The sequence below is a fragment of the Dromaius novaehollandiae genome, chromosome W (genome assembly GCF_036370855.1).
Source record: "Dromaius novaehollandiae isolate bDroNov1 chromosome W, bDroNov1.hap1, whole genome shotgun sequence".
Lineage (NCBI taxonomy): Eukaryota > Metazoa > Chordata > Aves > Casuariiformes > Dromaiidae > Dromaius > Dromaius novaehollandiae.
In genome coordinates, this window is record NC_088130.1 from 66,931,545 (window position 1) to 66,944,963 (window position 13,419).

Consider the following 13,419-nt stretch of genomic DNA (forward strand, 5'->3'; position numbering starts at 1 on the left):
GCGGGCGGCAACTCCCAGCTCCGGAAAAATATAAAAAAGAGGAAACGGCGCTTTTAAAAAAAAACAGCATCTTGCGGCAGGTGTCCTTGAAACGGCCCTCAGCGGGCGGAGGGGCGCGAGCCCCGCCCACGGGGCGGGGGCGTGGTGCGGGCGAGGCCACGCCCCTCTCCTCTGCCTGGCCCCGCCCCCGCCCGGCGTGCAGGCTCGCCCCCTCGCTGCCGCGGACTACAAGTCCCAAGAGGCACCGCGGCGGCAGGGGGTGGGGGCGGCGCGGGGGAAGCTGGGAAGGAGGCGGGAGGTTCAAGGCAGCGGTGGCGGCCATGGAGGAGAAGGCTGTGGTGGAGAAGCTCCAGCGGGTAATGGTGGGCTCTGGGGCGGGTTTCTCCCCGTGAGGGGCTGCAGTGCGCCCCTGTGGCGTTTGAAAGCACTGCCTTGAAGTCTCTCCTGTTGCTGACCTCTTCTGTGTCAGAGGTGGTGTCTGCAGGGCTCAGGCCTGCAGGTCGTGGTGGCCTTTCCTCCCCTGCTAGCCAGCAGAAACTGTTCTAGCAATAACGGTTTGGGAAACTTTATCTTATCCTGCTTGAATGCCGTTTTCATCATCTGCCCAAATACCCATTTAACATGTCTTAGATCATTAGTGCCTCTGTAGCAAACAGCTCGGGGGAATAGAAAGATAATCTTTTCTCATCTGGAGATAAGCAAATACTCAGAGAAATGATGGAGATTAAAAAGAGTTAAAAATGAAGAGAAATAGTTTTCTAGACTGCAGAGGGTGTCTGAAGGAGGGACAAAGGAATGCGTCTCCCACTTTTCCACTTGTCTTTTGACTGAGTTAGTATGAGTTTTTCTTCAGGAATTTAGAGCTTGCAGCACTTTCCATTTCTTGCATCTGTCAGCTATTTTCCGTTCATTCAGTGACTGTTTATTGTCTCTCCCTCCCCCCCCCCCCCCCCCCAACTTTTCTGGCAGGTTACTTTATGGCTAAAGAAAATATTTGGGGATCAGCCCATTCCACAATATGAAGTGAATGCATGGACCATTGATATCTTGTATGAGCTTGCTGAACACAATGAAGCCAGGGATAGGGATGTTTCTTTGCTGATAGAGGATATGAACCAGAAGGCAGCAGAATATGAAGTAGAAGGTGAGTTTGAAGCTCCAGTTCTCAGTTCCATCAATGCTAAGAATTTTTCTTAGTGACCACGTAGACTGTCTCTGTTAAAACCTTATAAAAAGTTATGAAAGGCTATCAATAAGCTAACCATTTGTTCTGGTTCAGCTCTTACTACCGTATACTTCATGCTTTCCTTTCAGCAAAATTTAGTGACGTAAGGTTGGTCAAGAGCAACTTTTTAAGCCAGCTTGAGCAGGCTGTAAGTATGGGCAAGGAGATTAGTTGCTGAAACATCCTTGCTTGCTGGACTGGACAGCACAGCACTGAAATATTGGCTGGATAGACAGGTGAGCAACACTATTGCTGATTTAAGAGTCTGAGCTGGTGCTTATCTCCTATTAAGGAAAGCGCTTGAGGAATCTGAAACAACAGTGAGGTAATTTAGTTATGCTGTAGCTATCTGGAGTGAGTGTTGATAATGTGCTTTTCTGGAGCAAGTGCGTGGTTCAGGAGGCTGTAATATGTTTTTAGCATATCGTATACTGAAGGATTGTACCTTTAATGGATTTGTTTTTTCTTCAAGAAGGAATTTTACTTTCCTGTGAAAAGACTGATTTTGTACGCATGAAGACATTTTCCTCCAAAACTCTACTTTTATTTTTTTTCCCTTCAAGTCTTCTAGTGACTCGCCATCAAATAAATCATGATAGAGACTAAATGGTTGCATTAGGCTGTCGGAGAACATGGGCATTGCCAGTCAGGCGTGGGTATAAGTTCTGATGCAAATTCGGACCCTTTCAGAAGGAAGGATCATCCTTCCTATTTGTTATGCAAATTAGGCTTGTCGGCCACCATAACAGGGCTCGACCCTAGGTTCCCGCAAGCAAAGTTCAAAGCCAATCAAAATCAAAGCAAATTAAATAATTAAATTTTAATCACGCGTGTGCTGTAATTACAGCTCGAGCTGGGTGCCTCCCAAGAGGGACCCTAACAAAAACAAATCCTGGGCAATTATAGTTTTTTTCAACTTAAATTTCCCACCCCTCACGCGGTAGTTAGACCAATAGTAATTTTTAGGTCTGGGGTCTCCTGCTCCTCATTGGATCTCATCATTGTTCCTAGGTAAGCTGTTTTTCTCCTTCTCTTTATTTTTTTGTGGTCTCTGATGATGGTTGTACTTTTATCTTTGTTGGTCTTGCAGTTGTCTCCCAAGGTCTTATTTTCAAAGTTTTGACTTCTTCCCTTTCGGTGTGGGTGACACAGGAATGCAGACTGCGTGTGGCTTCCTTATCTTCCCAGCCTGAACCAGCTCTGAGGCACTTTTTTTTACTAAACTAAGTAAAGGTTCATTACTTTATTCAAGTGCGGCCTAAGGCTTCAGCAAATTTAGCTACTCATGCTAAGCAAGTTTTACAGAAGATGTGCTAAGCGGCTATCTCTAGACAGTTTCAATTCACTATTCTTTAACACTAATACAGGTCTGTCGTGACAAGCATGTGCATGCCAGGACTGGGTTTAGGCTGAGCTCCACAGTTCTCTGCAGAGCAAAAACCTGAGCGTGCTCATCACCATAGTGCAAGGATAAACTCTTGTTTGTGTTTAGACATGCTGGTCAGGGAAGGAGTGGAGCAGCTCTCTTCCTCAACACAGTGAACTTGCTTGACAAGCAGGAATGTGACAGCAGTTTGGCATGTTTAAGTCTTCTTTTAAGATTGCTCTTCCCCTAACAGTGGAAATGTAACCAAAATTTCTAGAGTGGGATTGAATTCTAGCTTCAGAGAGGGCCATCTAGGCCTCAGAAGAACAGTGGCATAGAAATGACTAATTTGGTTTGTATTTGTTTTTCAGCCAACTTTCTACAGGACGTTCTCACAGAAATCCTGGGTTTTTCCTTATCTAGTCTGTCCAGTGAGGGCATCAGCTACCTAAATGAGCTGGTAAACACTGCGATGATACTTGAAACAAAGGACACTTCTCTTGCCAGGTAGTTCTTCCCACTCTGCACCAGGGATGATGGTCTGTGCTGTTTCCCTGTGGCTTTTCAATTTGACGGTTTCAAACTGTACTTTCACACAGGACTTGTACTTGTCAGCTGTTTTTACACCACTTGGGCAACTTTAAAGGATGTGGGAACTGTGCACAAGGCTGCAACTCTTGATTCCACTAGTAAGGGAAGTCTCTGAGGTCTGAAAGGTTAAATCCTAGCCCAGGTTAAATCCCTCTTTTTTTTCTTTTTTTTTCCTCCTTCCCCTTTCTCTTCTTTCTCCTGCTGCTTTTGTGGTTAGTGGCTGCAGGATGCTACCACGAGGACCACTGTGGCAGGTAGCACAAGCTAGAGCAGCTTTCACACAGCTTCAGCAAGGACTGAGGAGCTGTAACTGGTTGCTCAATCTCAGCCCTTCTTTCCCTCCCTTACCTAGCTTCACTTAATGTCAGGAGTTTTCCATAGCTCAGCCACAGAGAAACAGCAGCTGTTAGTCTGCTCTTCCTAGGCCCCTCTTCCTTGCATAGCCTCACCCACAATGCAGTTTGCTGAGTGCTGGCAGTAAGGAAAGGCCAAAATCTGCCTTGGAATATATATATTTTTTTTTCTTCCCCCCTTTGGGAGCTTTGCTCTCCTAGCTCTTTTGCTGAGCCAGAGAGCAGGCAGCTATGAGCCATTTGGGAGGAGGAGGTGACTGACGTACTGCTGGGCATGTCTCAGTGGTATGTGTTTTCAGTGACTGAATACAGTTTCTCTCACAGGTGGCTTGGCAAGCCAGGCGTGGAGCTCCTGAATATTTCAAGTTTGGGGGTTATATTTGCTAGAATGCCCGGTCTTGCCTGGCCTTTCCGCTACTCAGATTGCTGGGCCATTTCCCTTTCCAGATGAAATCTTTGTTAGTTAAGGGAAGCAGTTATTCCCGGTGACTTCTTTTACTTTCCTCTTCTAAATGAGCTGGCATTTCTCAGATGTGTCAGAACATGAGAATAAAAACTCAAGTCATTTGTGGAAAGTGTGGAAAAAAATAATCATGAGTTTTGGAAGAGCTGACTCCTGAACGTTCCTACTAAATCTCTCATTTCACTAGTTTCGCCTGTGCCATCAACGATCTGACTTCAGATCTGCTTGCAGTAGAATCAAAAAACAGAGAAATGGAACTGGAATTGACCAGCATTAAGAAAAAACTAACTGCAGCGCTGATGCTGGAAAAGCGGTTACAAGAGTGAGTAATGGATGAAAAAGGGGAAAGATGTAAGCAGTATTGGTGATCTGTGCAGTGTGGTATGTCAGCTGTGATCACTAGCAAGGATCACTGAATTTTCAGGTTTATGATGCATCTCTAATTCACAGTATTTGACATCGTCTATCAAAAGTCATGTGCTATAGGTACATCTCGTAATCAAAAGAGATTTGGCGTACCATCAAACACATTATTTTAACCCCAAAATGGGCTAAAAGCAGTTCTCACATATGGGCTGGTGTCTTCCACTGGTTGCTTTCAGCTGAGGTTAAAGGTAAACCTGTTTTGCTTACCACAGTTAGTGTGGGTTTTGTTGCCAAAATGAAGGAGGCAGGCAGAACAGAAAAGACTTCTAGATAGGAATGTCCTTTAACCAGTGCATGGGAGACTTCAAAAAAAAAAAAAAACCAAAAAAAAAAACAACGATATCAAGTTCATTCCCTAAAGGATGTAATCTGTTTGAAGCATAGCAGCGCCAGCCCCTGCTTTGAGTGGGCATTGGTCCAGATGATATCCACAGGTCCCTTCCAGTCTAATTATTTTCTGGTCTTTGTCATTTAAAGCTGCAATTGTGGTGCTGCTTGTAGCAAAGATACTGTAGTTGTGTGCTTATCCCAGGTTTGCCATGGTCCTTTTCTGATTTTAAGTTTAGATAGCTTAGCAGGTCTCTAATTAGTAAAGTACACTGTGTTACATAGTGTTACTCTGTGCTGTTAGGCAAATGACTTTTGGTGGTCTGGAGATGACAGACCGTGGATGACTCCACTGGAGAATCTTGCAGGGAAATGCAGCTGTTTTCTCTGTTCTCTCCCTTCTGGTATGGATTGTATTGCAGGGTTTAGCTTGACTATAGATGATTAAGAAGTATGTATATACTGGTATGTCTTTGAATGTAAAGGTTTGCTTGCTTTTGTATTTGTTTTTTTTTAAGGGACCTTAAAAAAACAGAGGAACATTTGGAGGTAGAAAAAGCAAAAGCTGAGAGCCGATCCCAGAACTTGAAGTTCCTGAAAGACAAATCTGAGGATTTCAAAATCAGGATCAAGGCTGCTGAGGTAGATGGAAGGGATTTTCCCATGAGACCTTGTAAAGCAGTAGCACAGCCGTGGCTGGTTGGGCCCAAAATTATAATTAGAGACATCCCTGGTCTTTCTTAGACTCCGAGACATAAGACTGTGGTCCTCTTAGCACTCTGGCTACCATGCTTTGGTTGTTCCTACTATGCTTTTTTGCCGTGACATGCTGTAGTAGATGCAAGGACACTTTTCCTTCTTTCACATAGAACTATATTAGCTCAGATTACCTTGTATTTACTCTGAGGTACTTTAGTGTAACAGCATACAGTCAGTTAGCAGCAGAGCAGCTGACTCACTGTGGTAGCTTGTGTGTCAAAATTCTGAATATAGCCATTTTTGAGATTAGTGAATGGTTAAACGTCGAAGGCACAAGCTGCACTGTCTTTTCACCTTTCTTGCATCATGAAGGATGTGTGAATGTTCTATGTAATTCTTGGATGCTGTCCAATATTTTGACAAATCTGAGGTGGAAAACATTGTATTAAACTAAAGACATTTTATTGGGAAACCTCTTCCTAGCCTTTGCAGATGCTCTTCTCCCACTAGTTTTCTGGAAAGATTTGTTATTAGTAGTATAAATTTTAGCAGTAGCTGACTTCATATACTGGCTAGATCTACAGTTCAAATAGCACATGTTTCTGTTGTTAGCAAACTGTGTTTCTGTTTTGATCAAATTCACAGTTAACAGAGAGGAGAAAGATTTTGCTGTTATATTTTGCTGTCAGTTGTGTCTGTGTGGTAGGAGAGTGCATATTGTACAAACTGTCTTCTCATTTGTAGGAGCAGCTTGCTGCCACAGGGTTGGACCAGTCTTTGACCCATCAATCGTTAGTGAACCTGTCTGAGGTAGGTCTTCCAGTACAAGATGGACGTTTCTGCAGTGGTACGGGCCAGTCTTGTTTGTTGGGTGGTTTCAGGAAATGTACTTTGTCATTTGATTACCTGAACAGAAAAAAGAGGCCTGAAGGAAAATCTTGTAGGCAGAGACTTCTGAACTGAGAAATGTCAGGTGGGTCTCTCTCCTAGAAGCCGAGAAGCTATGGGTGCTGAAGCTGTGCCTCTTCTTGACGGTTAAATGAGCACTCATTTTAGACTTGGGAAGAAGCTTTCCCTCTGGACTGATTGAGTGGAACAACTGGAATCTTTATTTTGTTGTATTTTGGGTTTTTCCCCCTTTTCTGCTTTCTGCCTTTGCCCATGATTGGGAAGGTAGTCTACTAGAAAATTTCATATAATAAATACAAAGCTATTGAAGGAATATTTGCAGGGAATCGGCAGTCCCCGGTCTGTCTGACTCTGATCTCTGCTGTAAATGGTGTGGACAGTCTGTGGAATATATCCTCTTACATGGTTGCCTGTGTTTTGGGAGTTACTAGCTAAAATGACCCAAGTGATTCCTTCTAGTATGTATGAAATAGACCCGCTCTCAAATGCTTTTGAGCAGGGGGAAGAGGCAGTGCAAAGTCCAAGTTCTGAACTACTGTGTGCCTTCTTGTGTCTTTAAAAAGAACATTTTTGGATGTATTGTAAGCCCAGCAGGGTAATAAGTTAAAGCAAGAAGCATGTTTCTTGTATTACTAACCACTTCTCTTTTTTTTTTTTTTTTTTTTTTTTTTTTTTGGCTTTTCCTGCATGTTAGTTACTTTGAACAATGAAAATAGCTACGCTGATTTTACTTTGTGGTTCTCATGAACCAGCACTGGGTGGCAATGTTTACATTGCAGTGTTTCAGAAGAGTACTAACCAAAAATCATTTGCTTTGGAATTTTACTTATTAAAAATTATAGGCAATTTTCTGTAGGTCTCAAGCTTTATCTGACCTTTGTCTTCTAAAACTGGAAGATAAGGGCAGGTTTGACTCACTTCCAGCAAAGCAGATATAGGAATGGCAGCTCAGTTAATTGATCGTCTTCATAGTGCACTTTTTACTTTAGGCTGATTATCTGTAGAGGGTTGAGAGCTATGGAAGGTGCTCGGTTTTCAGCCCTAGAGAGAAATTATCTCCCCGTGTTCATCGCATGAGCAAAGCAGTGCAAGTGGCAGGGGAATCCTTCTTTGCTGGCACATGTGCAAAGCCCTGTAGCTCGCTCCTTCCTTCCTCAGTTCTCTGTCCTGGCCTACAGCAAGGTTGCCAGCAAAAGAGCACTATCTGGTGGATTCTAAGCTGAAAACCTCTCTCCTTTCAGGGAGGTAAGATCAGGTGGCTATACTGTATGAAGAGAAGCTGTTTATTTTCAAAAAGGAAGAAAAATTAATATATGCTCATTGTTACATTTGAGCTGGGTTTGACTGACTGATAACTGTGATAACTGAAAGAACTGTAGGTCTTTATTTTTCCATAGCTTTTGAGAAAGATCATCAGAGCTCTAACCAACATGTGTGGATTCTGAAATGCTGTAGATAATTGTAGATGTATTTCCTTGATTTACATCACTTCTACAGATAAGACTGTAGAATAAAATCTGCTACTTTGCTCTGTTCACAGAAACTGGCTGAATTAGAGAAAGAAGTTGTGCCTTTGAAGAAGGAACTGGAGTCCTACCTCGATTTAACTCCTGTAATTATTTTTTCTCCATTCTATTGTATTGCCATCAGATTAGTTTTAACGGAGTTCAAAATGTAAAGGTTATTGTTGCAGTGGTTTCAGTGGACAAATATTTGCAGTTTTAAATCTCTACAGATCTGTTAATGAACTGTCTGAAAGAATATTGTACTTAAACATTCAGGGGAAATGTGGCAATAACTGGGGAGGACTGCGGAATGGGTTTTGGTTTTATTAAATAAACCTGTAATCTAGACAGTCACAGTTGTATTTTAATTACCCGATAAGGCCCCTGTTGCCTCTGTATCTGAGCACCTAACAACCTGTAATATAGCTAACTTCATAATCATTCTGTGTGAGGGGAGAAAAAGACGAAGTTTTTACAAATGGGGCATAGAGATCCAGAGAAACAAAGACTTGTCCAAAATTACATAGAAAGTCTATGATGAATTAAGTCTCTTGTGTTGTAGACTAGGGACCTGCCTGCTGACCACCCTTCTCTTTTTACCTTCTCAGTCCCTGCATTGAGTTCCTGTCTTTAAACACATCTTGCTGCAACCTAAGTTTTCTCTCATATGGCTACTGCTTCCCTTCTACTAGAAAAGGATGAAGGGGGGGGGGGGAACCTCCTCATCTTTTTAATCCATCTTACTCCAAGAGGCAGCTGCCACGACATTCCTCAAGCAAAACAGGCCATTCAAATTGGATTAGGCTCTTCAATTCCCTGCTGCCCCTCCATCTTGCTGTCAGTGGAGACAGGAAGGGCCCTGGTGCCTCCCTTCTGGTACAGGCGGAGTGAGGGAGAAAGGCTTATCCTTGCACATTGCTAGAAGCTTTTTGTGCTTTGGAAGATTCATGCCTGGATATGTTTAAAATCCAGTTCCTTGGCTGGCAGTTTTTAGTAACTTGTGTTTTCTTAGACATTAGGTCATACTAAACTTTAGAATCATATGTGACCACCCAAACCAAAATGATGATAGTCTTTTGATGTCAGTACCTTTTGCATTTGAAGGGTGTACGCAAATCTGATTTCACTATTCCCAAATTACCCTACGGCATGTCATTAAAGTCTTGCAGTGATACAGGGATTCTATGTTTCGAGCTGAAATACTGCTTTTTATGCCCTTTTCTCTCTTTAGAATCCTTCCCTTGCACAAGTGAAGATTGAAGAAGCAAAACGAGAACTGGTAAGAGGTTTTTTAATTTTTCATAGAGACTTAAATGGGTGCTGTCATTCCAAAACAAGCTATATGCATTAATTGGTTGTGGATTTATCTACCTTAGACTGTGGTCTTAATGATCTCCAGCGGGAAATTTTACTTTCGTAAGGCAGAAGCAGTACATATCAGTAGGAGGAACTGTTGCAGGGATGAAGTCTAAAGCGACAAAGGCAGTCAGGCATAATGATACCAGTGGGGATTAGGTAGCTATAGCCCTCTGGATTTTGTCTGCTTCACCTGCCAGAGTGTGTTTTCACTCGTGTTGCAGCTTCTTGGTCCCATGACCTTCATTACTGCTTCTGAATTCTCAAAGGGCAATAAGGCCTATGTTTTATTAAATAAACTGCATTGTGGTCTGCAGTATAGATCTTCCTCTATAAAATGTCGTACCTGATTCATCCATGCTTGTGTAACCTGCAGGCATGATCACTGGGAAACATTTAATCCAAAGCTGTTTTGGAAGTTCATGTGTAGCTTTTCAGGGTGACCTGGGCCCAATTTGTGCACAAAACCTGTCTTTATGTCTTTGGGCTACATCCTGCTTGCTTGTAGACACAGTGCAGGGTGTTTAGTGATAAGCCTTAAAGCTCTGATCAGAATCATGGTTGCCTGAGAGTTTTTGATACATTTTTGGATGGGATTGCTTGGGCTGGTGAGGCACCTGTTTTTGTTTCAGAAATATAAATCTGCCTTACCAGCATGAGGCTTTTATCAGGTGAGAATGCTCACCTCTGAAGTGAGTACCTGTTCAGCTTGAAAGTCCCACTAGGGCCCAGTATAAAGGCCATTCAGCTTGTTTAGCCCTTCATTTGATGATTTTTTTTTTTTGATAGCTCTTATAAAAGGAATTACTCCTTTCCATTGTAAGCTCAGTAACAAAAAGCCTCTGATTTAACAGCATTCCTCATCTGTGTCATGTTGCAAGAAATTGAGAGATTGAGGTGTGGAGTTGCATTTCTACTCAGCCTGGTGGTTGTTTCTAAAAACATTGCACTCCAAGGATGCAGGGCAGGGCTTCATGGACTGTTGGTGTCTGAAATGCCCTGCTTGGTCAGTCAATGCAACTGGATTGAAATGCTTTACTGCTACTGCAAAAGGTCTGATGACCATTGAGGCTGACAAACCTTTTTGGCTTGTTGTGTTCATATACATTTGATGCATAAAATGCCTCACTTAGTTATTTAATTTGCTTTTGGAAATGGTACTGAAGACAGTGCAGTATTGAAAAGTACCAGATAGTGTTGGGTCATTTTGTCCCTGGTCTTTGGTGCATTGCTAACTTCAAAATCGCTTATACTGTCAAATCGCCATTTGCAGTAGTGAGAACTTCCAGTTCAATACTAGGGTTAATTGGTGCTAATAGTATTCCCAAGATCTGATAATTGTAGCAGTATTTGTCCAACAAGAATTATTAGGAAACTGCTTTGCAGTTAATGAGTCCTCTTGGTTCTCTCTCTTGCTAGGATGCCTTGGAGGCCGAGTTCTCATCACAGCTCGACATGCTGACTCTTTCGATGCCAGAGCCCAGCAAACTCCAATTCACCTGAAGTGGCCTGTGTGGAAGAAGATGTCCTTTCTAACTGTCTATTTATTTGCACTAGTAAAACCTATTGGACTTCTAAATGTACTTTTGCAGCTTTCTGCCTTTCTTGCTGCTGGATGGCACACTTGTGACCTTTCAGCAAGCATGTTCATTTTTTAGGGTTTGTGTAGCGTGCATTTGTAAAAAAAAAAAAAAAAAAAAAAAAAAAAAAAAAAAAAAAAAAATCACCTATTTTTCCATAAAATAAACTCCAAACACTCTTGTTTCCTTAAACAGTTTTTTTTGTAGGTGATACAGATCTGTAAGTGGCCTCCAGATGGCATCCTCATCAGGAAATGTCCCTGTCAGTATTTGGTTGACCCTTTTGCCTCCAGCAATCTGACTGATCTGGGAGTCTGGCTTCCTTCTTTCTCCCTGTCCAGGCTCTGGAATGCATTTTTTCTCCCCCGGGTCCCCTCTTTGGTGGTGCAAATATAATATGACAGACTCTTTACACCTACTAAATCATTGGGATTTTGCTTATTTATCTTATTCTGCCTTCTCAGCTCAGACCTGGGGACACATCCAGTTTTTCCACCCATAGCATGTCTAATGTTTACCAATTTTGTGAAGATGAATTCTAGACTTATGTCTAGAGCACATGTAGGTTTGGGCATTTTGGGCATCGAGAAATTTAACTGCTCCCTTCCATTTAATGTCTTCAGCAGGTATTTGATACAGTAATCAAAATGACTTGTATGGAAAACGTGATCTAGGGCTGAGAATACTAGTTCCCAGTGCCTAAGTCCTACAGTCTGAGACAGCCAACAGAGGGGATTTTCTCTTTTGTGTGATGGTTGTCTACTTTCTTGGGAACTAAGTGAGCCCTGACTTATTTCATGTGGGTCATAGTGCAGGCTTCACATGGTAACAAATTTTACTGCTTGTGCGGGTGGGTAAAAGCTGAGATGAAATGCACCAGCATCAACCCTCTAACTATCCATAGTGTCTTTGCAGTCTGAGAAAATGGAAATTCATTGTACTAATATGTAAGGTTTGCCATTGTTCAACACTAATTCTACTGTTGACAACTTAAAAAAAAAATAGCACTAAGTAAGTGGTAGTAGGAAAATAGCTTTATGGATAGTGAAGTAATAGCTTTACAAACAAAAAATGGGCTTTACAGTAAGACCTTTCTGAGTCTGAAAATACATGGGTATTTTTGCAGATCTACTGTGGGATGTGATCATTTTTAACATAGGTTGTTCCTTCTAACGCTGTCTCCTCAAATGGGTCCACAGAAGCCACCTCTTCCCTCCATGTCACTACCACACTAGCCATAAACACCCCCAGCATTTAAAAGCTGTTTTGTACTAAAAAGCAAGAGTCCAAAAGCTCCTGTGGGAAGAAGCAAAATATCTAAATAGTGGCAATACCTAAGGATCAAGGACAGACTGGGCCCCTTCTGTAGTGGGCAGTGTTCAAACAGCAGTGATGCTCTCTTGGTGACAGCTCATAACTTAGTTTGCAATTAGAGTCGCAGAAGATTATGGTAACGGTATATTGTATTGTGCCTGTCCCCAGTAGCTGTTACTTACTTCACTGCAGGAATTGGTCTCACTGATCTGTAGCAAGGGATATTCTTTCAATTGCTTCATGTCTTGGAGCAACAGGATTGTGGGATCTGTATCTATGATAATGCTTAGTTTGGGGTGCATCTCTGTGATGATTTTCAAGAACGTGCAAACTCAAAACACCAGTCAGAGTAAACTGCTGCAGCCTCATCACATTGTGGCCTTCCTCGGGTATTTCTTTCACCTTGCCGGGGAAAAAATTGAAAGATGCCCTGAGAGCTGATACTTCTGTAGGAATCTTCTGTCTCTTCTTCCATATCCATAGGAAGTTGCTGCTTAGTTTCAGGTTTTTCTAATTAAAATGTTAGGAAAGGATTATCTGCCTTGGTTTTACAACTACTCGTCCTTGATTCTTTGTAGCCTAGAAGTCAAGGTAGCAAGAGCAAGTGGAAGAACTATCTTTTGCACAGGTGGGCTAAACAGGCTAAGGGGAAACTACCTGAAGGAGGTAACACGTGGAGTGCAGAGCAGTCACAGCAGTGTGGGGCCCAGGACAGATACAGCTGTAGCTTACCACAGACCATACTGAAAAAGGCAAAATAGTGGTCTTTGAATCTGGAAAGAGCATAAACTGATCTCCTTTTCCCCTGCAGAAAGGAAAAGAAGGCATAGACTTCAAAGGCATCAAATGACATTTAGGTAGACATGAGGGAGCAGTTTAACAGGAAAGCCAGTGTAAGGCCCTGGAGTTCATGGCCAATGATGGTTAAGGGATCTTAATTACTGGAGCTTTTTAAGAACATCAGAAATGCTTTGCTTAAACATTTATAATGCTAGGGGAAGTCGATCATGCTTTGGCATAGGAAGATAGATTAGATGACTGCTTGAGGACACTACTGGCCCTGTTTTTCAAGGAGAGCCTTGAGATTTATTCAGTTTAGCATTAGACAAAGGCCTTTTATTGCCCATGTGTGTTATCATGACTCCAGGCATAGGCAGGTTTCCTGAGCTTGTGGCATCTCCCTTGGTGCCACCTAATCACACAATGCAGCTGCAGTTGGGAAACTTCAGGGTTTTTCTCCCGCTGCGCCCCTAGGGCTCCCCCTCACTTCCCAGCTTCGCAGAGCAGACCACGACGTGCAAGTTA

At 42.5% G+C, this 13,419-nt stretch overlaps 1 protein-coding gene across 1 annotated transcript; it reads left to right on the forward strand.

Annotated features, from left to right (window-relative positions):
• Positions 1-264: 264 nt before the first annotated feature.
• Positions 265-10,992, forward strand: LOC112994472 (HAUS augmin-like complex subunit 1). Its single transcript, XM_064500778.1, has 9 exons — positions 265-356; positions 970-1,144; positions 2,963-3,098; positions 4,186-4,320; positions 5,270-5,393; positions 6,195-6,260; positions 7,900-7,971; positions 9,096-9,143; positions 10,640-10,992. The coding sequence occupies exons 1-9, from the start codon at positions 321-323 to the stop codon at positions 10,721-10,723; spliced, it is 876 nt and encodes a 291-aa protein (XP_064356848.1). The 5' UTR covers positions 265-320; the 3' UTR covers positions 10,724-10,992.
• Positions 10,993-13,419: the final 2,427 nt, after the last annotated feature.

Coding starts and splice junctions, on each gene's coding strand:
- LOC112994472 (XM_064500778.1), top strand. CDS start 321: ATGGAGGAGAAGGCTGTGGTGGAGAAGCTCCAGCGG. Junction 7,972..9,095: donor CCTACCTCGATTTAACTCCT/GTAATTATTTTT, acceptor TTCTCTCTTTAG/AATCCTTCCCTTGCACAAGT. Junction 9,144..10,639: donor AAGAAGCAAAACGAGAACTG/GTAAGAGGTTTT, acceptor CTCTCTTGCTAG/GATGCCTTGGAGGCCGAGTT.